The 26,818-nt window shown below is 41.0% G+C and overlaps 1 protein-coding gene across 1 annotated transcript; it reads right to left on the minus strand.

Moving 5' to 3' along the window:
• Window positions 1–345: 345 nt before the first annotated feature.
• On the minus strand, window positions 346–26,454 carry LOC116911390 (putative dimethylaniline monooxygenase [N-oxide-forming] 6). Its single transcript, XM_032915343.1, has 8 exons — window positions 26,323–26,454; window positions 19,280–19,468; window positions 9,724–9,886; window positions 7,928–8,070; window positions 6,312–6,511; window positions 3,881–4,236; window positions 1,813–1,885; window positions 346–688 (listed from the first exon to the last, which is right to left on the minus strand). The coding sequence occupies exons 1-8, from the start codon at window positions 26,452–26,454 to the stop codon at window positions 346–348; spliced, it is 1,599 nt and encodes a 532-aa protein (XP_032771234.1).
• Window positions 26,455–26,818: the final 364 nt, after the last annotated feature.

The following is a 26,818-nucleotide window of genomic DNA, read 5'->3' on the forward strand; positions in this document are numbered from 1 at the left end:
CTAACACTCCCCTTACAAAGTTCATTAAACTCTGTCTAGCCTGAAAGTCTATGTTTAAGCCTTTGCAACTTCCTTTCTATCCCACCCCCCCACCCCTTATCTCAAACATCCCAAACTTGAATTCAACACATGAAAAGTCTATTAAAGAAAAGATTCTCATCAGAAATGGACAGGCTGGGTATTTTCCATTTTATTTATCCTTTGAGTCAAATGATCCAGCATGCATTTCACATCTGTCGGAAGATAAGGTGGGCCCTTGGTGATTATGTGTGCCTACTGGTGTTTGTGTGTTATATTCAAGATTACACTTCTAGGCTGGACTCTGGCATCCGGCAGACTTTGTTATTAGTAAAAGGTGAGCAAAACAGCCAGAAGGAACACTGGGAAGAAAAGCATTTGTAGCAAGTCATAAAGGTGACATGGTCTCTGTGCTTCGCCAACAGCCCTTGTTCTGGTTGGCTTCACCGTCCGCTTCCATTGGGTTAGGATGGCGTTTCTAGCTCCATCCCATTTCCCTGGTCCCATCAGTCGAAACTGATATGGACTACAAGGGCCAAAGTACACCTCCAGGGCCAGCTGGGGGTCAGTCACGAAGAGCCAGGGTATGTTGGGCTTGGCTCCTATGAAGGAACTCAGCTCATCCATGTATGTGATGTAATCTGTCTGTAGAGTGTGGCTCTGGCCAAACCTGAGGACAGAAAAGCCAAATGATTATCACAGTTGGAAACAGAGTATCAACTCTATAACTTTTGTCTCTTGCATGTGGAACCCAGCCTGCCGATGTTAGATTCTTAGGCGGGTTTATCTGAAGTTTAGATTTTGCTTAGTTTCTAGGCTTCCAAGTGTAGTGAGATGAATCATGTCACCTTTTCAAATGGAGTGTGGCCTGGTATGACTTAAGGAACAGATTGTCATTGGCAATTGCACCTTTCTTGTCCCTTTTTAAAATTTGTATTTACTTCTAAAGGAATCGTTAGCACTAGGGGTGTTCATGTCTGAGTTCTGCCCTCTGATGTCGACGAGGTTAAGTGGGGACTGTGGTTTCATTTCTTTTCTACGCTGGTCCCCCGAGCTAATGTGGGACAGTCACTGAATATTATCTTGGAATCAGGAAAGAAGCAATAAACTTTCTACATAATCATATACTTATCAACAGTGATTTGGTAGTTAATTATACTTTCAACTGATTTTGGCAAGTAATTTAAGAAGATTTTTTTAAATGAGATAATTTAACCTGAAAAAACTACATTTAAATCTGGCCACATAAAGGCCATTCTTGAAAGCATGTATTGAACTTGGAGGTGAATACTTATACTCTTTGTTCCAGAACATACTAAGGTAGCTGAACTGAATATAAATTTTAATTCTGGTTTATCAACGGCACATTTAGATGCTGCCGCTTGATTTCCAGACATAGTTTTCTTTCCGAGCAGGTGCTTTTGGGAAAAGACCTGGGGTCATTTCTCAGCCTCATTACTATGGACATTTGAGTCAGACAATTTCATGGTTTCAATACTGTGCTTTGTGATACAGGATGGCTTCAGTGCCCAGGGGTTCTACTTATAGGAAACTTCTGACTTCCAATTTTACTTGTAGACCTCAATGTCACCTCATGGTCCCTGGAGGGCACAATCACTCTCTCTTAAGTTGACAGGGGAAGAAAGTGTTTTCCCACCTAATGTGGATCAGTTGTAATCCGAATTAAAAAAAATAATGAACTGTTACTACTGGCGACATTAAAGACCTTATTGATGTTTGTGACATATAAAGAAAACCTTAGAACTTATTGGATAAGCACGTGTAATTGATTACCACTTGAGTTTCTTGCCCATTTTCTCATCGATGTCATCCATCATTTCATTCGTGGTTGGCAGGACACATGCATCTGGAAAACGTGTGTAGAGAGAAACAACAACAACAAAAAACAACAACAAAAAAAAAAAAAGAAAGAAAGAAAGAAAAGAAAAGAAAAAGGCAACGGAATTAGTCCCGTACAACCACACAGAACGGAGTTCATCACTTATGAAATTGGTGCCTCTAAAGGCCTTTGAGTGGCTACCTTAAGTCAGCTGTGTGAAGGTGTTAGTTGTGAGTTCATTATAAAAAAGAGTGGTATTATTTAGTAAAAAGTTTTTCTTAAGAAAAACACTCTCCTGGGTGTCATATAGGCAAACGACAATTCACAAATACAGAGATCCGAGAGGTGAGAGCACGGGTGGGGATGGAAAGCTGGCCTGTGTGTGAGAACCACAGCAGAGAGGTTTGTAGCCTGAAGTCACCCAACCTTCATGATGCTGATGTAACATCAGGAAGAGCCTGGTCCTCAGCCTGCTTCTGCTGCACCGCATGCCGTGGAACGGGGGGATCGCGTTCACACTTCTTGTATGATATCCCTCAAGGATACCCCAAGTAACAAACTGGAACAACAGTTGATACTAAAGTCCATGGCAAGTTATGTAAAGAAGGAAAAGAGGCACAGGATTCCAGGGTCAGTGTTCTGCTGGGTGTTTAATAAGGAATGGGAGAAGAGCTTTGGCTTGTTTTGCAAACATCGTCACTTGGGACCATCTGTGATTTACTTACCTCTGTAGCAAGGGAAGAAAGCTACTAAGATACTTGCAGTGCATGAGCACCACCTTGGCAGCGTGAGCATCTGACTCTGCACGGTGGCACCCAGTAGCTATTACTGGCTGCGCAATTCACTAGCGGGAGAGGGACCAGGGTTCTTTTTGTCTGCTTTTGGAGCTGAGTCGTGACCTAAGTAAGCGATAAGGCTGATCTCCCCGAGCAGCAGATACTCTACGGATATTTGTCCGATGCGTAAGTGATGCCTTTTGTTTTATGTTAATATTCCAGGTTTATGAACTGTGTGCAACCTTCTCATAAAATTTCAGTCTCCAGGGTGCACTGTCGGGCTTTTAAAAATGAGAGACATCGGAGGCATTTTATAGGTGAGCACCCTTATTCAAGATCTGATGATGGAACATTTTTAAATTCTCCATGGCGTATTTGAAATAGAAGCGTTTCTATCCACAGCCTTTTTAAAGGAAGTTTAAACTCATTCTAGGATTTGAGTATTTTCTTCATTTTCCTATTTTCCCTGTTACAAATTTTTCTCAGCAGTATGTTAGGGAAATTATATTTATGTTGTTTAATTTTTTTTTAGACATTGCAGAAGAAGGTACTTTTCATAGCCATGATGATCAATAGTATTGGGGCAATCAAATCAGTCTATTTAAGTTGCTGTCTCTCTCCATGCAATCTATATGTTCCCCACATAAAGTTCTTGTAGCCCCCTGAGACCATGTGGTCCACAGTAGAGAAAGGGAAGGGAAGAAGTCTTTCAACAGTGGGAGAGGCACAAGAGATTGACACAGAGGTAACACTAGGTCTCCAGCACACCCATCATCGGGCCCCAGTGCCCCGGAAGTATTTGCACCTTATCCCTGCAGTTAACCAGCTATTCCCTTTATCTCACACAAAGCCTTGCAATGCCCTCCCAAATTCATTGTCAGAAGGTCAAGTTCTTTGATTCAGCTTAGGAAGTCCCTCCAGGCTTTTTGTTTCTCTCTTCATTTCTTGCCACTCCCTGACTTTTATATAGAAAAATATTTCTGGTTCTTCATACATTCAGAGTGATTCCTCATATTAGGACTTTATTTATGTTGTGGCTTTAGATGGAATAAATAAATCCCAGGCCAATTCTCCTCGTCACCACACCCTGAAGCGTCTCCTGCTGTAATGTCCTCTGCTCATTCCATTCCCTTCTATGAGGTCAAGTTGCACGTCTGCCTTGTTCCCCATGGATCCCTAGAATAGTCATCAGCTTAGAGTAGGCAATTATTGCCTTAGCAAAGGAAACATAAAATGACCCACATACTTGTAAACACCTTAGCAGCCCAGCGTGCCTGCAGGTCAGCTGTAGGGATGGCAGCACCCAGGGACTGGACAAGGCCAATCACTGCCATGGTTGGTTTCTCTAGTTGAGGAGGGAAGATGCCTTTGTACAAGGTGACCTCATTGTTTCTGCTTTTGATGATGGAGTCTTCCAGGAAGGGGTAGGCATAACCATAGCCTGTGGCGAAGATGACGCAGTCAATGGCCTCAAACACGGTCCCATCCTCGAACACAGCAGAGGTCTCTGTGAACTTGGTCACAATGGGCTTGATGGACACAGTGCCACACAGGATGCGGGCTGGAAGCTCATCATTGAACACAGGTTCTTTCCTGAGGGGGCTGTGCAGAGGTGAAAGGCAAAAATCATAAGCATGATAGTCATTTCCATGAAGTCCCCCAGACAACCCAGTCCATTGCATGTAAAATTGATCAGTTAAGCACCAACATAAGGGTCTGCCCGGGCTCTTCTAGGTGGAAATTCCTTTCCTGTTTCTGAATGTTTCTAAGAATTTATGTCTGAAATTCTCTTGTTGCCCTTTGAAACTTAAAATTAGATTATGTGTATTTTTGCTCTTTGGAGACTCACAAAATAGATGAGAACATAAACCAATTCTAGATAGAATAAACTAGTCAATAACATAGATTCTAAATCTAGATACCACGGGTTTATTCCTAGCTACATCTCTTACCAACTGGTGTTGTTTTACATGTGTTTCTCTATGTGTATAATTGGGACAATGGCAGAATTGTCCTCATGGAGATATTATCACTGGATGACGAGCCACAAAATAATAGGCCACACCTTCGAGAACATTGCTTGCTAACTATTATTATAGCTCGAAGGCCTTGCGTGGCAAAATCAGATTGGTAGTGTTCATGTCTTAGCACCATGCTTGGCTATCTTCCATCAAGTTCTTTGTGTTCACAAGGAAAGGAATCACCTTTGATGCTGTACTTTGCCAAAATTCCAGCAGTAAAAGTTTTCACGAAATGTACTTCGGATTGACTTAGGCTTCCTTCAGAGATTCTGGAATTTTCTCTAAGTATTTCACATACATAAAAACACTGGATTTTTTTTTTGTATTTCTGTTTGCATTGGTGTTTATTTTTGTATTTCTACAGTGTTATTCCCCTCTGTAACTCTGTCCCCTCTTTGCCTTATAAGGTAGCTAACGAGTGGATCACAGCATACCTGTTTTCTCTCCTTGTTCTCTTCTCAACCAAGGGAGGAATGAAAAGGTGTCAGATGCAATTTAAGGGCCCTGGAACCCTTTCCAGGAGGGAGCTTAGTTCTGAGAAGGAGTGGTTTTTCCAAAACAATTTTTTTTTCTAAATGATAAAGCCCCAGTATAATTTGTAGTTACTTTTGTAATATAAAACCATTTTTGATTGGATCAAAATTTGGAACTTTTATTATGTTAAACAAAACTCCAAGTGTATTAAACAACATCACTTTTTCTTGAGAGTCAGAGCAGTTCTTAAATCTGGGTCGGATAAGTGCTTTGGAAGGAGGCTGTAGCTCGTTAAACCTGGCGTTTGTATTCTGATTTACAGTTCCTCTTTACTTTTCCTTAGAAAGTTCCTCTAGACAAATGGAAGTTTTGGCTGGCATAGTCCAGAAAGAAAAGAAAATCTCATTATGAGACATTTCTTACCCACCAAATATAAACTGTACTGATTTTTCTATCTATAATGCTCCCCCAATTAGTGTGTATTAAGCCCCATCTGTAAAAAGAGTAAATAAATGAATTGTGCTAATTTTACAGGTCACATCAGGTCTGGTGAGCTCCATTGATTTACACATTCCCTGCCTCCTGGTGGCCTCTCAAAGCATGCGGGACATGGGAGGGAGTGTTCACTCGTGTTCTGAGTCTCCTACTTGCTGAGACAGATTGACTGACGGTACTTAGGTAGATAGTCCTTAAAAGCACAATAGGTGATCTTAGACTAAAAAGAGCACATATTTTTAAGTTTTTATAATTTACAAAGTAAGTTATAAATGTACCCTTACGTTTCTAAATAGTACTATCCTCAGAAGTGGGTGTTGTTATTGGGATCCTCACTTACCTATAAACATGATATATTTCAGAGAATCCAGTTCAAATTTGTTTAGTCCTTTAAATTCCGGGCAGTAGATTGTAGCTAAATGTATTCTGCTTCTCAGGATGATCCGTTTACCTAACCCATCCCTACTTTGCCTGTGCACAAACATTTCTCTACTAACCTCTAGCTTGCATGTGATCTGCCGTTTAAACTGTCACCTGCAAGATTCTTAATTCAATCCCATTAGATTTAATGAGATAACTAAAGGAAGAACCAGGTAAATAACCCAAACTAGCCCTAGATTGAATGGAAAATATGTATTATTAATCATACCCATTTAAAGGCATCATAGATTGAATTATTAATCATACCCATTTAAAGGCATCAGGCCGTAGTTCTCATGCTTAAACCATGTGTTCATCTTCTTGACGTATAACCAGTCAGAGACGAAAGAAGGAAGGATATTTCGGAGGAAGGATGCGAATCGGGTCACATACACCATATCCCAAGGGTACCCATCATTCCAAACCCGACTCATGACCCAGGAACCACTTCTGGTGCTGATAATGACCTGGTTGAGAGAGCGGCAATACAGACTTCAGCATTCTTCTGTGACAAACAAGGAAAGACGACAGAGTTCTTTAGTGGCATGGCTACATATTCCCTTCAGTATTCACTTAGGAACACTTTCTGAGAAATGAGTCTAGATGAGCATGCTACGTCTGCATCTAAGGGGAGGCAAGAGTCCTCTCTCACCACTCCGAAAGACTGCTGGAGAGCTGTTCAAAGAGTCAAAGCACAGTACCCGGCATAAGAAGCCTCTATAGCCAACTGCAGTTGTTTTAACTTTTACGTGCTCGTAGAGTAAGATGGCCAGTTAGGTAGAGACTAGTCAACACTGTTAGCTCTAGCAGCGCTGGATGATAGAAGAGGTTGGGCTGAATTGGGGAAATGGAGCTAAATTGGTAGCTGGAATGAAATTGAGGCGATGCCACAGATTTAATGCTGTTCTCTGTCCCTTCTGCCCTTTTCTAGTCTTCCTTGCACATGCGCACAGGACATCTGTTCATATGAAGCCACGGAAGCCGTCTCAACCTGCCAGGCCAATTGCTGATATATTTACTATCTTTCTGATAATGTAGAGCTATTCTTAGTTATAGAAAAAAAAAAACAAAAAACAAAAAACAAAAACAAAACCCAACAGCCAAAGCTTTCTTTATGTTTATTTAGGAGTTATCTTACTTAGTATCTGCTTGCTTAAAAATATGCCGAGCCTCGGCAGGCAGCAACTTGAGTCCTGTGGAAATTTTTCCTTGACTTTGCTCAGGTTAAGTCAGGACTCGGTTCTTGGAGGTGTTGCTGCCACACCTAATTCCACTGGAGGACTCAGCACTTCCGCTGTAGATGGTAACTGCGCCCGTTGCCTCATCCCCACCCACTGGTTGTTCATTCAGGTCATGATCTAGTCTAACCCATATCTATAATTTTAGCTTAACATGGATCTGACACACCATAGTGCCCAGCATTGGCTGAGTCCTTGCTTCTGAGTGAGTGAACGAATGAATGGTGGCAAAAAGCCAGATCACGTGATGCTCCCGAACTGTGGTGTTAAGTAAATCTCTTTTACCGGAAAAGTAGGGTCTTTCACACCGTAGGCGGGAAGAAATGCTGTTAAATAAATAAACATGGAGCCTGACTAGGAACTGAAATGATTTGAAAGTTATTAGAATATAAAATTAGAATGAAAAATAAATGTTTATGTGCTCACTTCTACACACATTCAGACATTTGCCTCCATTTTATCAGAGCAAACTTCTTCATAGCAAGGAAGATGCTGTCCTCCCTCTCTGGGCGAATGGCTTACTAAATTCCCATGATTGAAAGGTCCCATAAAGCAGGCAATATACTTGGAAACACAGCCTTGAGTGCTGACCCAATGGCATATTTCTATCCTAGTTTTACCTCGTAAACCCTGTATGTCACATACCTGTGTAGCCAGACGACTGACTTCAACAGCAATGTCGGATGCTGAGTTTCCCAGGCCAATCACAAGAACCTTTTTCCCCTGGAAGGCTCCTGGGCCCTTGTAATCCCGGCTGTGCATGCATTTGCCTTGAAAGTGCTCTAGGCCTAAGTTAAGTTTCAAAAATTTGAAGACTCAGTTTTTCACACATTAAGAAAACTTCCATAATTGAAATTCACTTATCCACTTAGTGAGTTTTGCCAAATAATTATTTCTGGGGAGCTTAAAATTTTTTAAAATGTTATGATTTTTATTTTAATAATAAATAATAATAACAAAATAATAATTTATTAAATACTATCTAAGGGTTATTGCATCTGATAAATGCTTAGTCTGTTTAACAATTTACTCACAATGGCAGACTGCTATAAGTGTTTGCCTTGTAAGAAAAGTGCTTACCTTGCAAGCATGGGGACCTACACTGATCCCACAAACCCACGTTTTTTAAAAAAGATAAAAAGAAATTGGGACAAAGAACTTAAGGACAATAAGGAGTTTGACCTGGTCATATTGACTCCGTATATCCACGGCCATAAAAGATTCTGCTCATTAACATTTTAACCTATTCTTCATGAACTAATACCACCTTTGGCAAAAAAAGGAAGGAAGGAAGGAGGGAGGGAGGGAGGGAGGGAGGGGGAGATGGAGGAATGGGACTAAAGGAAGGAAAAATAGAGGGCAGGAAGATTTTGTGTGTATTTAATTTCTTTGGATGGCAACTGTTATGGTTAGTCTTTCTTTCTTTCTTTCTTTCTTTCTTTCTTTCTTCTTCCTTTCTTTCCTTCCTTATTTTTCCTCCTCCTCCTCCTCCTCCTCCTCCTCCTCCTCCTCCTCCTCCTCCTCCTCCTCCTCCTTATATCAACTTAATTCAAGCTAGGTTCATATGGGAAGAGTGAGTTTCAGTTGAAAGAATGGCTCCCCCAGATTGAACTGTAGGCAAGCTTGTGGAACATTTTCTTGATCAATAATTGATTTGTGAGGGCCCAGCCCACAGTGGGCAGTGACACCTCAAGGCGGGTGGTTCTGGGTTGTATAAAAAAGCAAGCTGAGTGAGCTATGGGGAGGAAACCAATAAACAGCATTCCTCCATGATCTCTTCTTCAGTTCCTGCCTTCAGGTTCCTGCCTCGAGTTTCTGCCTTCATTTTGCTCCCCAGAGGACTCTAAACTGTATACTGAAGTAAACCCTTTATCTCTTGAGACTGTTTTGGTCAGTGTTTTATCATAGCAATGGAAAATTGAACTAAAACAACAACTGAACACATTACTACTGATGCTACAACCACAACCACCACAACAATTACTTTCTCACACACACACATGCTTATGCACACAATACACATTCATGTACATACACACGTCAGAACATACATTCTTTCATGCACATGCACACACACACACACACATGCATGCACATACACAACACTGAGATTCTTGAAACACACTTGTAAATTATAAATGAAAATGAAATAAGAACTGTACTTTACTTGTCTGGTAGAATCCCACAGTTTTGGATTTGAGTGTTCAGAGACCCCGCATGTGTTAGGACTTATGTCTGCATGACCCAGTGACATAGAACTGAGTGTAGTCTTTGAACTTCGGGCTTTAGGGAATAAGTTATTATATTTTTCATATCACCATACATAAATATATTTTCTTTTGACTTTTCTGGTAATTCAAACTCAATTATTGTGCAAATATATGCCTTGACACTAGGTATTTGCCCATAAGCTCCCCAATTTTAATATATTTTAAGCTTACCAGGAAAAGAGTCAGTTGGCATATTGGGGTACACATGATGTCCTGAACAAATCATCACAGCATCAAAGAGCACAGATTCTTGCTTGCCCTCCTTTTCGGTAACAACTACCCACTGGCCAGTGGTCAAGAAGCTGGGACATTTCCTTATACTGGAAACCAGGGTCTGGAAGAAAATGAGAACATGGACTTCCTTGTATTTGTGGAATTCTTTCTTCCTTCCTTGCAGTATTTTTCTATGGAGCAAATAATGATATAAGATAACCAGTCATTGAAAAACATATAAAAAGGCACCAATATGGGGGTCAGAGTACATCCTCAGGGAGTCTTCAAATCTCCCACAGAAACTACTCCTGAGGGTTTACTTACTATTGAACGTCAGGTAAGTTGATGTGGGGTAAGCAACACTTGGGCATTTTTATGAGTGGTGCCATGCAGCAAATCTATGTCATTTGCTTATATCTGCTCTACAGTAACCCCACTTTCTCCGCCTCTGACCTCACCTTCTACTCACTCAGTAAATACAGCTGTGTCTCAAGGCTTGACCCTAGGTCTCTTTTATGCTCTGTACAGATTCTCTTCAGAAACACAAGCAACTTCCACAGCACATATGCCTATATATTTTAAGCCCGTTCCTCCTCTGCTCTCTAGTCTAGATTTCCAACCACAAAACCACAGTGCTTCTTCTAATGAAGCACATTAACAATTGACCTACCTCTATTTTCTCCCTAGCTGTCCTTGACTTTCCCAGCTCTTAGAACAAGGACACAAACCACCCTGTTACCTAAGCGTCTTGTCTACATAAGCATTTATTTCAGAGACATAATATTGCTTCTGTTCATCCCATGAACTCAAATGCTGCATTGCTTCAAGGTCTTATAAAACCATGAAGACTACTTCAAGAGTCTATAGCCTGGCTGCCTCCAACATGGAATTGCCACATGGAATACCTCATCCTGCTTATAGGAGTGATCTTTTGACAGGACTGTGTTGATTCTGTGTTTCTGCCTCAAAGTTACTTCTGATACTGTAGAGGGCCGCAATAACATTCGCCACCACTAGATGGCGCTGGCTTCCACTGCGCCCCACGTGGAAGGCCAGGTCAGTCAAGATGGCGCTAGCCTTTACCGCGCAAGCCGGCTCCCTATGGGGAGGTTAACTGTGTGCGCATGTGCAAGAGTGCCTTCTTGCCAGGTCTTTGCCCATTTCAGGCGTACCTGATGAGGTCATGAGTAAGCAACCAATCAGGTGTGGAGTGCGTGCACGGGGGATAAATAAAGCGCGCCTGGCGGGCAGCAAGCGGGCTTCCACCATGAGAGAGGAATAGACAGGAATAAAAGTCACTCATAGTAAGAATTTCTATGTCTCGCGTGCTCCTTGCCGGCGGGAAGTCGTGCGTGGGACATCTGGTGCCAAGAAACCCTGGACAGAAACATCGCCGGTGCCACGGGAAGCCTCCATTTCGTGGGAGAAATTCAGAAGCTATGAGTGGGGTAAGACCCTGAGAGACCATGGCTAGCCTTGATCCGCTCCAACTCAGCCCCTTGCCGGACGCGGCAGGTGCCGCTGTGGTTGCTCTGGCAACCCTCGGGCTTTTTCTATTGACCTTTGAGTTTCTAGCTACCGCCAAAAGGCGTCAGAGGTTACATGGGAACTGCCTAGGTAAAACAACAAAGCGGAGAGTGTTGGGGCGAGGGCGGAAAAGATGGTCAGAAACAGGGGGTAGTGAAAAGTTGCAACGAGAAAAGGAAACTGATCGATCTCAAGTAGCAGTCCCCTCCAATTCGGAGGTGAGAAGTTGGGAAAAGAATGTCCCGGGAGAGAATAAAAGAGGAGGTAAAAGGAACACAGTATTTTGGGAGAAAAAATTTGTCTTGGTGCTTATAAAAGGTATAATTAAGCTCCGCGGCTCTCGGGGCCAAGGGCGTCCGTGCGCTTGATCGACAGCTTTACAGAGTCATGCTGATCAGATTTGATCGAGGCAGACCGCCTGAAAATTTATTCAGGAGAATCAAACAAAAGACATCTCAGTGCCCGTGCACAGCCTGATGGAGTTTATGTAATTGGGTTGTGAGTAAAATATTCAGGGCTGTGTTTCACTTCCATACCATTGGCAAATGTCGGTTGTGCCGCTCAGATAATATATCTTAGTATCTTACAGGAATTGGGTCTAAACACGTTGGTGGACTAGTCCAGGAATTGAGACGATCCATCGCCCATATCAACTCCACCCGAATGGATAGTCACCGTGAACACCATCTGGTTTTTTCCCTCTTTGTCTATTGTTTGTCTCTGGTGCACCAGGATGTCTCCCTGTCTGTCAGTGTATGTCTGTGATTTTTGTTTCTCGTTGTTTAAATGTTTTATGTTTCATGTTCAAAAAAAAAAATGGTAAAAACCTTTATCTGCCGCCGTACACACCTTGACTTGGTTTTTAACTCGGTTCAAAAGGGGACAAATGAATAGAAAAAGGTTTCAATCAGGTCTTTAAAGCCCTGTGCCTAGAGCCAGGTGTCTAGATTAGCTGGAGGAGCTGCTTAGAAGCTGGCTAAGCGTCTACACGGGCTGATCTTAAAGGTGCTAACAGCTTCTCAGCTTCTTTGGTACGAGAGTTGATAGCTGTTTCTCTTAGAAAAATCCCTGACTGGTTAATTGACTCAACAGGTGACAAGGTGCATCTCTTAAAATCATAGCTAAAAAGGTAAAAATGGTGTTTGATATGTAGCCACTTCAATTTTGTTTCTCATTGGTTTTAAATGTATAAATATGCTCTGCTTGCCTTTGTTGTGTTCTATTGGCTTTCAAGTTATTGGATATGGTGAATTTTATATAATATTGGTAACAGAAAGTTGGCTTAAAACTGTAATTTAGATGAAGTAATTCTAGATACACGTGACATTGGGCCACCCTAGTGAGACAGGTCTAAATTGAGGTAATATTTTTATGGAATTCTTATGCTAGAAACCAGGCTTCTAAAAGAATTTAGGACATTGTCTCGAAAGGTATTGGAGACCGCGCCATTGTGCGTTCAAATGTAGAATTGATAGTCAAACTTTACAACATAATAGACTTGGGTGCCTTGGTGACTAGATTGTTGTTGGGGGTTGAGTTTTGCTTTCCATAGGTGTGGCTTGCCCTGAAGTTATCTGTATTCTAATGCTAATTTCCACTGCCCGGAGAACAGCTGCCTAGTCACATACTAAGAGCTCAGGTGACCTTGTGGTGGTGGTCTGCTGTTACAAGGAGAATTTAAGATTGTGATTAAGGATTGCCAGTGTTACATTGACTAACTCAAACTTATTTTCAATTGAGGAAAAATCAAACAGGTAGAGATTGTATTGGATAGAGATTGTTACAGGATTTATAAAGGATTGATGAGGTTTTAGAACTTATGAGAACATTACAGCCAGTTTCCTTACTCCAACTGCCATTTCAAGATAGATTTAGAGGATTGTTTTTACGCAGTTTGTTTACATCCTGGCGATTGTGAGTTTTTATTTTGTGAGCTTGCTTATAATTTTAGAGAGCCCATAGAGTGATATCATTAAAAGTGGCTAACAGCCTTATATTATATAATTTTGTTGCTTCTTCAATGAAGTTAGAACATTAAATCTTTCAGTATATATAGAAATTTTTACTACAAACATTTGCTCTCAGTATGAGCTTTAATATTTGGGGAGTAGCTGTTGCACTACTCCAAAAAAAGAATATTTGAAGCTAATGTTAAGCTTCTAAGGATGTTAATTGGCTAAGTACCTCACCTTACCAGAGGACTTAGGTCTTTGTTATGCACATTGGAGATAAAGCTTCAGCTGTTTTAGTACAGAGTTGTGGACTGGAGTCATGAAAGTATTTTAATAAGAAACCTAATAAAACATATCTTGTTTCCAAACAACAGTTAATTTGGTTATTACAAAATACTGATATTTGGCCTATCACTTATACAAATTTTTCAGACAAAATTGATAATTTTACTCTTTACATGCTTTTGTACTTCCTACATATTTGTGCGTACTACCCATAGAAAATGCGCTTAGAGTATTTTTCATCTAATGAAAAGGCTACAGGTATGATTAGATCACTTGTTTATTCTCTTGAGTTTCCCCTGCTTCAATATAGACTATTAAATTACGTGCTGTAGCCACTGTTTTTAAATGTTAAAAATCAAGCTTTCAATTCATATACTGATAGCCAAAGGTGTGGCTTGTGGTTTTACAATTGATTAAAAAGTTTTCCTTTTTTAGATACTACTAGCCCTCAAGTTTTACAATTACTTAATGCTTTATTAGAGGCAGGTTTTCTACTTGAAATCAGTGAGTGATTCCAGTGTAAATTGTCTGACAACTCACTGTCCTTTCAGTGCTCTGGCTCAGAGAACTAAACAAAACCATAGACCCAGCTCTTTGAAAATGATAATGGAGTTGATAACACACCTCACGAAAAAGAGGAAGACTCCATTTGCTTACTTTCAACGCCCAGCCTCACCCTGCCAACTCAGATTTCTAAATAAGGCTAAATCTGGACCTTGTTTACAGGATTTGACATTTCTTATTAATGCTTATGTTTAGGTAAATAAAGTTTGTGAGGTGCTGGAGAGATGGCTTAGTGGTTAAGAGCACTAAATACTGTTCCTTTATAGGACATTTAAGAACTCAAACTGGATTGCCTAGACTCCTTAACTAGGGAGGACAGATACCAGACAGATTAGGCCTTACATAAGAAAAATTAGTGAAAAAATCTCATTCTTTATATATCCAAAACAATAATGCTAGAAACAATAATTTGGTATACAAGTCAAATTATAAATACAAGTGCTCAGTGTCCTCAATTTAATCCTCGAGGACTTATCTTAATAAACAATATTTTAACAATTTTAATAAATAAATAGGGGGAGTTATCACTTTATACTAAAATATGCTCCTTTTATTTCAATTTTAAAAAAATTGGATGCCGAAGGTTAATGCACCCTACCACGAGGCATACTTCTGCCTAGGGGAAATAGAGAGATCCACATATTGACATGATCCTGTCCAGATATTTTATATGGGGAAGAGGGAATGTTTGTGTTTTTTCTACAGGATGCTACAAGAGTGTGCCAGCTGCCTGGGTGGTTGCTGAGACTTGCTGATCCTGGTTACATGAAGATTCAGCTCTCGTGGTTCGGTCCCTAGAGTCATTCCTCTGCCCTGAAAGGAAGACGGAAGATCCCCCTTCACCTTTTGTCATCACAGAAATCTTGCCGTTGCTGCAGTCAGTGTTACCGCCATGCGTGTGTTCCCGTCCCCACTGTGGCCTACGCTCAGACTCTGTACACTGCTGCTTGCTGACTCCAGCTGTTACCCCTGTCCCTTCATTTCCTTGGTGACTCTTGCTGCCTTAACTGGTAACTGGTGTTGCCATTTTACAGACTGTAGCTTCACAGAAAGCCACCTGTGTAAAGCTACAGTGACTGAGAACTCTGTCCTGGTCATACAGATCTCAGAATTTGGTTCCATTGTTTGCTGGTTGTTCCAGAAAAAATGACTGATCCTGAACTGTCCTGGAAAAAGACCTTGACACTTTCGCTGCTATTGTAGCAGCCATTGCAGCTTCAGACATTGTGTCTGCAGTGTCTGGAGTTATCCTCCACCAATCTATTGTTAGACAAGTACAATGGGTGAACTTTCTGGAGTAGTTACTAACAATTGGAAATTCTAAATTTCATTATAGGAGTGGCTTGACCATGGCCCTTGGTGGCAACAGCTGAGGAGGACCAAATGAGGTGCCCACTACTTATCGGGAGTGGCTCTGTTTGATGCAGCCCTATGCTGTGGATCAGTATTCATACCATGGTTGGTTTGCAAACTCAGATCTCAACAGTAATGTGACAAGGCCGTTATTTCACTCAAGCACTTGTGGCCATTGTACAAAGGGCCTCCACTGAAATTTGGTTATCTTGCTCAGGACTTACTCTGTATCTGAGTTCCCTGCTCCTGCACCCCAAGGACCTGTGGATCATTGCACTGGGATTGAGAGAGACTCAGTGATTTCCTTTGATCAGCCCCTGCACATCGCTGAGGTTTCCTCATTGCACGCGATATGGGTGATCATGACTGCTATAAAATTTATAAATAAAAAGGGTGAGATGTAGAGGGCCGCAATAACATTCGCCACCACTAGATGGCGCTGGCTTCCACTGCGCCCCCACGTGGAAGGCCAGGTCAGTCAAGATGGCTAGCCTTTTTTCACACATAAGCCGGCTCCCTATGGGGAGGTTAACTGTGTCTTGCATGTGCAAGAGTGCCTTCTTGCCAGGTCTTTGCCCATTTCCAAAGCGCACCTGATGAGGTCATGAGTAAGCAACCAATCAGGTGTGGGTGCGTGCACGGGGATAAATAAGCGCGCCTGGCGGCATAAGCGGGCTTCCACCATGAGAGAGGAATAGACAGGAATAAAAGTCACTCATAGTAAGAATTTCTATGTCTCGCGTGCTCCTTGCCGGCGGGAAGTCGTGCGTGGGACATCTGGTGTGGGGCGCAGTGGAAGCCAGCGCCATCTAGTGGTGGCGAATGTTATTGCGGCCCTCTACATGATACATCCCAATCTCATTCCTGGGTGATTGAGCATAGGACCTCACATGTGCTAGGTAAGCACTCTACCACCGAGGCACACCCATATAATTCCTTATCTCTAATTCTAAGATCGAAAGTTGGAACAATTATGTCCTTGTTGGTTTTTACCTTCTGATGTTTCCACAGACTCCTCTGGGACAGAGACTGCTAATTTCCTTTCTGGTGTCTATTTCTTTCTTACTAACAGAACCTGATTTTGTTTGGAGCAACTATGTACCTAGCAATGAGACCTGCTCTCAGGCCTTCATGTAACAGCAGGGGCATATGAGATAGAAGCAGATAATGTTTCATAGGCTTTTCATCAGAATTTATGGAAGGGAGCTGATGCAGCAGGGAGAACATGCTTTGGTTCCTATTCATTCCCATTTTTCTCTCGCCTAGAAGTTCTAGAAATTGTTCTGAACTGGGAGGTGACCCTGATGGTGTAAGAAGCTTGAAGCTGACTTTTTTTTCTTTTTTCTTTTTTTTCGGAGCTGGGGACCGAACCCAGGGCCTTGCGCTTGCTAGGCAAGCGCTCTACCACTGAGCTAAATCCCCAACCCCATGAAGCTGACTTTTATGACTGTCTTCTAGCACCATCAGATCAGCTCCACTTTTATCCATCTCAGCCATTATTTATATGGTCGTACAATAATCCTCGAATTTTAAAGCTACAGAATATGCTGGCTTCTGGATCTCCATGGTTCACCTTAGTCATGGCAGGCATACCTCCTTCCTCATCACCTCTGTCTAGTGTTCTCCAGGTAGGCAGAGGGCTTTCCCCTAGTTTTCCTCATGGCATTGCCTGATGTAAAACATTCCCAAATGCATTTTCATCTCCTCCTTTCCCAACAGATTGACTTGCCTTACGATATTCATAGTATTATTTTTGATGATATAAAAATAAAATTTAGAACATGGTTAGACATTTTTAAAAGAGCCTCCTTTTTATTTACGTTCTATATGACTGTTATGCTTGTTACTCTCTGAATAGTAATTTTGATCTTCACTTAAATGATAGGCTTCTTGTGGAATATTAGGATTCTTTTTTTTTTCTTTGTAAAAGGATTTATTTTACAATTAGTTCTTGCCTGCCCTCCCTCCTTCTCTCCATTTCTCCACCCTGCTGTCCTGCCCTGTGTATGGTTTGGTATGTGTGGGTGTCTGTGGAGGTCAGAGGCATTGGATTCCCCTGTAGCTGGAGTTACAGGTGGTTGTAAGCTGACTGATAAAGTGGTGGAAACAGAACAGAGGTTTTCCATAAGAGCACTGGGCCATCCCTCCAGCCCCTTCCTACCTCTCTCTCCTCCCTCCTTTCCTCCCATCTATCTATCCATCCATTCTTCCTTCCTTTCTTTCCATACAACAATAGCATGATATAAGCATGTATCAGGAGCTTGATCAATGTTGGTAGGTATGATTGCCATAAATCAAGCCAATCTATGGCATTCGTAATTCCACAAATGAATGAATGGAACAAGTAGATAAGTGTAATGAAAGAATATCTGGGGGTGACTCTGTTGTGAGACCTTCCCCAGCTTCAGGAGCTGTTTCTGTGCTTCTCAGTAAACCTTGCTTGTTTTCCCATTAAAAAGTTTCAAAAATGATAGCTGGAAAATTTAATTTTAACTATATATTTGGAATTGCTTAAAGGAAAATAATTGTGTAAATACAGCCTCAAGTCATAATTTTTGTTGATTTTTCCTTTATTATATGTAGGTGTACACCTTTTATTTAATACTAATTAATTAAGATAGGGTTATCAAATAAATATAGATTACTGCCAGTTACAGAAATAATGACTTTACTTCCTAAGACTTCTTAGATTCATTAAGAAGAATATCATGACTGAAGCAGTAAGGGACAGGGGTCATTTAAGTTGTTACTCTTTTCATAATGTCATAATTTTCTAACTGTAGTGAAAAATTTGATTTCTTTAGAATCCCAGTTATGTGAATGTTTTTGTTTTAATCCCAGGTGTGGGACATGGGGCTGCTTCAGATTATCTACAGCTGCTAATTATGTTTGTCTTGTGCTCTAGGAGGGGTGTGAGTTTTGCCAGCTGGAGATTGTTTGCAGGGACTCTTGAGAGGGTTTAAATGTTAGATCCCCGAGAGGGCCTGAGGAGGCTGTTGTTTCCCTGGTTGTTCCCTTGGCTGCTTCTGGTTGCTGCTGTTGCAGTGTGTCAAGAGGTCATGAGCAAAGAGGAAGAGAATAAATTGGATATCCTGACCAAGAAGATTGGACTTGCCCCAAGGAACTCAATGCCCCTAATCATCAGGAAGTAGACCAAAGAGATCTACGCCCCCTTTCCCCTCTAACCTTTTGTCTCTCCTACCTAGTGTTGTAGAGGGAAAAGGATTGGGGTGGATAAGGGAGGTAGAGATATAAGAACCCAATGGAGCAGATCAAAATGTATGCCAAAATCTAACAAATGCTACATTTGCTTGGGTAATATATAACTCATAGATATTGAACTCACAGGACTCTAAATATAGACTAGAGAATTTTGGATTATTTTCCAAGCTTGAGACAATGAGGGTGGAAACTTGGCTGTGATAGGATATCTGTCTCCAGCATCTTCTAAAGCAGTGGTTCTCAACCCCCTTTGGGAGGAATCACATATCAGATATCCTGCAAGTCAGATATTTAAATTATGATTCATAACAGTAGCAAAATTAGAGTTATGAAGTAGCAACAAACATAATTTTATGATTGTGGATCACCATGACATGAGGGGCTGTATTAAAGGATCATAGCATTAGGAAGGTTGAGAACCACGGGACCTAAGAACTTTAGAATCTAATGTTTTTAAAAAGATTTCAGAGAATTGCAGGGAGTGGTGCTGTCAGTGCATAAATGTTTCTAACAGAACTGATGGTGAGGCTCAAAACACTTGGTGCACCGTTCTGTCCTTCCATCTTCTCTGACACCCATGGAATGCTAGTGGTACTGGGTACAGGACTTACCTCAAACTGTATATATCTCAAAAGACCCTTCTTCTGAGCAAACGACCTGATGTATTCCTGGAGCTTGCTGTGGTGCATGAAGTTAGGGAAGTCGTCGGGATAGGGGAAGTCTGGAAAACACATCATTTCTTTGGAAGAGTTGGTGAAGACCGACTGGTAAATGCTGGCCCTGCCTTCCTCCACGTGACTCTAGGAAAAATAACAAAACTGCAAAAGCAAGCCAAGAATGGTCCTCTTTCCTGAGAACATTCAACTCTTGGTTGATTAAAACATTCTTAATATTAACAATGAAGAATTCATTTTTAAAATTATTTTTCTTCAATGGCATCTCATTGGGTATACTAACTACACAATGTAATTCTTCCTGACAAGTAGTAGATGGCCAACACACACACACACACACACACACACACACACACACACACACACACAAACTCAAGGTTTTTTTTTTTTTTTTTGGTAGATCAATAAGTCAGTCTTTCTGTCTGTCGGCCTGTCTGCCTGTCTGCCTACCTACCTTTCTGGTCTTTTGCCTGTATTATGGTATCTGATTTTGTGTTTTTATGCATTTTGCATGTGTTTATGTGTTTGCTTTTTCTTTTTTTAACCTGATATTTTTGCCTGTTTGCTTTCTAAAGAGAAAGAACAAAAGAAAGGAAGGAAGGAAGGAAGACAGAAAGAAAGAGGTTGTGGAGTTGGATAGAGGAGGAGGTGCAAAGGATTTGAGGAGTTGGAGGGGAAGGAAACCATAATCAGAATGTACTGTCTGATATTTTTTCAATAAAAATTAATGAAACATATAGTTCTTTTTTTAGATATAGAATAGAAAGTCCTTTACATAGGAATGTGTAGAACTGATGATCCTTTCTAACCATCTTCACCTAATTACCCTAGCACTGTAGTCTCTCAGCAGTTTCTCCTCCTCCTCCTCCTCCTCCTCCTCCTCCTCCTCCTCCTCCCTCCTCCTCCTCCTCCTCCTGCTTCGTGTGTGTGTGTGTGTGTGTGTGTGTGTGTGTGTGTGTGTCACTGGTTTAGATATCATGCTTACCTTGGAAAACCAACAGTCCAAGCATTGTGTGGCTTTCTCTCATGTGGTTCCTACATGACATCAGCACCTTCTCTACTGGGGACAAAACCCACGCTTTTATCCAAAGTGGTTTATACCCTTTGATACAAGCAGGATCACCAGAAAATTTTCCCAACTGGAGATTCTTTAGCTTCATTTCCATGGATTCCTGCCTCTGATGTATGGTCTGAGAATCTACATTTCTAAGAATTTGCAGAAGGACCTAGTGTGGCTGATTTCACATTTGGGGAAACTGCTGTAAACGAACTATGTGCTTGAGGGGACGTTAACTCATCCACTATGGGATTCACTCTACACACACACACACACACAAACACACACACCCACACACGCACCATACATACATACACAAACACACCACACACATATCACACACGCACATACACCATACATATCACACACAGCCAGACATACCACACATATACCACACACACAAACACACCATATACATCACTCACTGCCCCATCCCTATCCTCACCTCTGCACACAGGAAAACGACAGGACTTAGAACATGGGTCACTTCTTGGCATTCAGTTTTAAAGCCCCTGTGTAATTGAAAAGTGGCTTCTTAGTGAGGAGCAGTCGGAAGCTAAATTGAAAATAAACACTTCCTCTCTCCTGTGTGGACAGGACAAAGGTGCACACAGGGTACAGCCTTGAAAACATAGTTCAAAGCTGGCAGCCTCTGTGTTCCCAAGGCTGAAGGAATTCTTATGTAACAGAGGAGAGGGACACTGTGTCATGTTGCGGGATTTAAGATACCCATCTTTCCCTCACCCTGGCTCGCCTCTGGGAGAGGAAGACAGAAAGATCTAGAAAGGATCTTGAGGTCTGTCTGTGGGAGGGAAGTTCAGTCTGAGGCCTCGGTGTCTCCTTTCAAGTTGAGAATGTTCCTTTCCTCTACCCGTGGTTGCCACGTTTCTCATAAATTTAGAGGTTTGAAATTTTAAAAATCTTTTAAAAAGACTTGCTTGTAAATATCTGTGGAGGTCAGAGAAAGCATGAAGGTCCCTGCCTGACAGGTTCTGGGGTCCAAGCCACTGCTGTTCACTCAAGAGTGCTGCCTGTTGCCAGTTGTGAGGTGAGGAGGGAAGGAGATTTCTCAGCTGCCCATTGAGAGGAGGGAGGGTTTAGTTGTGGACTAGGACCTGGTTAAAAATATAAGACTCTGTTCTGGAAGAAGAGGTGATATGGCCTGGTATTTTTTTTTTTTTCAGATTGAGTAAGTCCATGTGTTCTCCCACGCCCACCCCTTGATTCTAGCTAGTTTTCAAACATGAAAACTTGGAATTTTCTTCAGACACTGTTCTTCAAATAAGGGAAATATATAACAATAGATACTTGCTTCAAAAAGCATACCTTTTCATTATCTCGCTATGTGAGGTGATTTGAACCACCTCAGGAGGGAATTAGGCTCTAACTGTGCCTCTGACTGAGGGATCATGTCCTAAAACTTTGGTCCAAGAGCTGTGGGTGCATTATCAGCACATTGCTGCTCTGTCTAAAGCTTCAGTGCCTCCCTGTTTCCTTTAGGTATCAGTGTCTTAAGGACAAGGACAGAGGCAAATTCCAGAATGTTCTCTGTGTTTCTATACGTCTGCCTTTATTACCTCTTATATTTCATCTCTGCTTACCTGTTGAATGTCTGTTGGTGTAAATCAGTTCTCCAACATCAGTTCCAAAGTTGCTCCCTAAACTTGCTTTAACTTCCTCTCATCAACTGTCAATCATCCATACACTCATAACTTCTGTTGTCTTTATTGTTGTAAGTACACAGTTGCTTATATCATAGTTATTTTAATTTCTATGGCCACTGGCAGGTTCCTCACATTTCAGGGAATGGCCTCACACTGTTGTACATATTCTAACAGGGCCCCAGACCTTAGTAGGTCCCAAGACCTTAGCACAACTGACTCCATGATGGAAGTAACATTCAGATTATAAAACTCAGCATGTAGACATCACCATCTGCCAAAACTAAAACAAAGACCAAATCCATTGAAATCAATTTAGATTCTGGAAAAGTCTCAGAATGTATTAACCTTGCATTTTAGCTTCTGTAGTTCTGCTTCTGGCTAACTGTTTTTGTTGACTGAAAACCAGAACATGGTTTTTGTGCTTAAATGCTCACCTTGAGAAACATTCAGTACTACCCCAAACTCCCAGTGTAGTCGAAGGCTGATTGGTTGACAAAGACATTCTATTGGCTTAAACCCATGCCTGAGCAGTCTTTGGTGAATACCCCACCAACAATATGGGCAGTGCTAATGGCTTAGTGGGTGACTTCTTTAAAAAGGCATTAACTAGAGAGGGTATATAGGGGCACTGGAGGGGGAAATGGGAAGTAGATATGATCATATTTTGTTGTATACAAGTATAAAAGTCTTAAAGAAAACATTTAAAATGCTGGTTTCCTAGTGTTTATTACTTGACATTATACCTAACATGATACTCTATACACTCAGGATGTGTTTGTTGGGTAGATGCATGCATGAGTGACTGAAAAAAATAAGCTCAGATTATTCTGACATTTTTGTTTTCTTCTTTTAGCCAAACATGATGCTAATCTGGTTGCCTGTTTGTTGAGAAAATTTTTATTGCTGTGTTTGACCATGTTACCAAACTTGGGGTTGTAATCTGTATTCCAAAAATTCAAGTTCAGCCACCTCTTCTCAAGGAGCCAATTGAAACAGTCAAATTTATAATAAAAGGCAGAAAAAGGAGATTTGGTCAATGTAGCCATTGGGAAGAATGGCAATGAGATCTGGTCTCCTCCTCTAGCCCATCTTACAAGTCCTGAAGTGAGATTAAAATTTATAAATAGAGGACAGGAATATGCACACCTAAGCGGTTCAGAACAAAGTGGTGTTCTGCCCATCATCGACCCATCATTGTCTAAGCTCCAGTTTCATCACATAAAGGGGCCTAGCGAGTGTTAGAAGCAGTCAGCACTATTAATTCTCTCTTTGGAGAGACAAAGGCTTCCAGTATTTTCCTTCTCTCAGTATGAGATTTCTGGGAGAAATTTCCATTTTGGATGTCTAATCTTTCGATAGTCTGATAGACTGAGTGAGGTCACAAGTGTCTCTCTAGAATATCTTCATCCTTACCAGGCCAGTCACCGCCATACCACCCTGAATGCACCGAAGTTCAAGGTGCAAGGTCAAGGGTCAAGCCTGGTTAGTACTTAGATGGGGGAAATTTCTTACTGTCCAACTAACCAAATCTTTTGAGGACGTGATGTTCTATATGAGTGTGTGAAACTTGAAGCTTACTCGCATTTAGTCTGGTAGTCTTTAAATCCCATTTGGCTTCCATTCCTTAGAAAAAGCACATAGTGAAAAGTTCACAGTGATCAGGTTTCTGGCTTCTGCCACACCTTCTGCCCAGCAGGGACTCACAAGGTAAAAACTTATATAACATGTTCTTTTCAAAATTCCTGTCTGAGCATACATCATGCAAAAGCAACTTTTCTTAGAAAAGAAAGGATTGGGGATGAGTACAGGAAACCAAAGTTATTTGAATGTGTCACGCCCACACCCTACTCAGGGTATTCTGGGTAGAATTTTGCTTATATACATAACCTGATGGAAAAGAGACATTCTATCTCGTGGATAACCAGAGTCTCACATTTTGCTTCCTTACATAAACTTCCTGAGGTAGTAATAATGGCTAACGCACAGATTCTTTCTTGGATGCAGAAGATCCATTACCTCCTGTATACCTTTTGTGGATTGCTGATTTTTCTTATGGTGCTGGTATTGGCACACTGCCAGGGTATCTACATGACACTGGGCACCATTCACAGACCAGGAAGGGAATAGTACTCCGGAATTGCATTACATAAAGATCTACTTCCTTTGAGAAGTTCTCCTGACTTACGAAGATTTCAGTAGCTTTTATTCACTGAATTGACAAGAATCAAAGGCCATCTTTTTAACAACTTTTAGTCTGAGATACTTAGGGCCACATAGTTTATAGAATATGTACAGTATCAAACATAGTTTATAGAATATGTACAGTAGTCTCCTAATGAGGTCTGGGGTACTTAGCTATAACCAAACATGATAAAATTTCTTCAGGATAGACTAAAAGTGGGAATTAGCCATATGACAAGTTGGCTTACGTTTTTGATTTCACTGTTACTAGACTTCAGGTCATAGTTTGTGGTCCAAGAAGCCAGGTTTCTCCACTCATCCTCAGTAAGCCACTTAAGCCAGCCAAAATCATAAAAGGAGAATTTATTTAAATCTCCTTAGGAATTAATGAACAGAGATCCAGTTTCCCCTCCACTCCAGTTCATCTCCAGGGTCCTATATTGAGAATGATGTTTAAATCGAAGCCTGAGGATACACACATTTAGGGAGCCCAGGTCAAGGCATGGTTCCATCCACCACTGACTCATCATCATCTTCTCTGTGAGGCTGTAAACCTCTTTCTTCTAGAGAAGAAGTTTCTCCCTGAATGACCCAGGCATTTCTCATCTCAACTTGAGATCGTGGAGAAATCTCAATTTCTTAAGATTCACTGTTTTAATAGTCTGATAGTCTGATGGTGCTTCTTAGAATATACTCAGTTTCTCTAGACTGGTTTTATCATATACTTCATGGTCAGACTACTCTCATCATTACTTCTTGAAAAGTTTTGTTATCAAATGAGTTCTTGTTTATTTGATACCAAGGGGTTGTGGACTTAAGTTATGACACCCTTCATCAGTAGACTAGAAACCACTGATGTGTAATGGTTGTGCCATCCTACTTGCTGTCAAAAACCAGACACATTCAACATTCAGCTCTTATTGATAAGATGGTTTATGATTTAATTAAGCTGGTGACACTTCTCTGGGGAAATAGAAAGAGAATGGAATTCTCTAAAATTTCATTTCCAGAGTTGAAGATAAAAATCTATGATTACATATTTCATGTAACGCTTTGCATTTAACAGGACCAAAACTACAGAAAAATCTTGTGAGCTGAATACAGAGCCACCCTAAATTAGTACTAAATATTTTTTTTCAGGTGGGCAAAAACCGAGACCAAGATAGAAGACAATGGATATTAGACCAGTGTTGTGGATACACTATTTTTGATCTAAAAAATATCTATCACTTACATGAAGTCAGATTGACTGAAAAATTCAAGCTAGGAAAGCAAGAAGTACTCCCAAATCTGGCTTTTGAGATTTAAACTTTATATCAAACATTTCATGGCCATATTGTTTTTTTTAAAACTAGATAGCAAAGATCATAATTTTTCTCTTCAGATTTAGAATTGACAATCTAATAACCACACATATCATTATTAGGTGATTTATAACAATTCATAATTGCCCATATAGTCAAAGTTAGTCATTAAATTACATCCTTTTGCTTCGCAAGGCACATTAGAGGCCACCTAATTTCCAATCTCTGTATTTGACTGATGAGGTCTCGAGCTCCAGAGTACGATAGTCAACCACCTAAGATCTATCTGCCTAGAAAACCTGCGTTGGAAACAGGGCTCAGAATTTGACTCCAGTCCAGGTATTTTGAAATGGTTTTGTTGGTATTTCAGAGAAATAAAGGATAGACCTCTGCAAACAACCTTGAAAGAAGGTGGCTGCATATTATTTTTAGCTACTGGCATTAGTTCCTCATCAGCCTGGAGAATAGACTCCACCAGACAGGTCATGGTATGGTTGACAGGCTAGAGACTAGGACTACATCACAAAGCTATTGACTTTCTTTGAGTACCTCCTTTAAGGGTCACTAACCTCAGGCCTGTTGGTGTGAAGCAGTTTTGAGTGAATCAATATTACATGTTCGTAGAATTAATAAGATGTTAGTGTGATAGGAGAAACAGGACTTAACCTTTCCAGATCTGGGCTTTTGTAATATGGCTTTCAGGCGAAAGATCAGGTGTGGTTTGCAATGGAAACCATCTTTCTGCCTCTTGTGTCTGAGAGATGTACCACTTACTGAGAACTTCCACAGGCCTCCAACATCGTTGCTCCTTTCAAAGCAGATGGGCTCCAGGCCTTCCTCCAGACAGCACCGTATTGCGGCCAAGCCACTTACTCCAGCTCCCACAATGGCCACTTTCTTGCCCATGATAGGTGGTATGAAAAAAAGTCTTCAAAAGAATGTCCTTTGATGCTTGGGTTTTTCAGTTGAAATTATTAACTGAGTTTTATGTGTCAGGATCCTCACCTTAACACAAGAAGACGCAGGTACACATTAACAGTTTGTGTTTATTCTATACAATTCTGGTATAATAAGACACTAAACCTGTCCCTCTCTGATTACTCCATTATTCTCTAAGAAATGACCAAGTCAGAGACTGCCACTGCAGGCAGCACCGTGAAGATCACCGGACCAATGCTCAAAATTTCAAACAAAGCTTTAGTAGCTTGAAATTCAAAATTGACTTCTCTACCAGTTCAGAGATAAATACGGGACTAAGAATTAGAAAAGC

The sequence above is a fragment of the Rattus rattus genome, chromosome 10 (genome assembly GCF_011064425.1).
Source record: "Rattus rattus isolate New Zealand chromosome 10, Rrattus_CSIRO_v1, whole genome shotgun sequence".
NCBI lineage: Eukaryota > Metazoa > Chordata > Mammalia > Rodentia > Muridae > Rattus > Rattus rattus.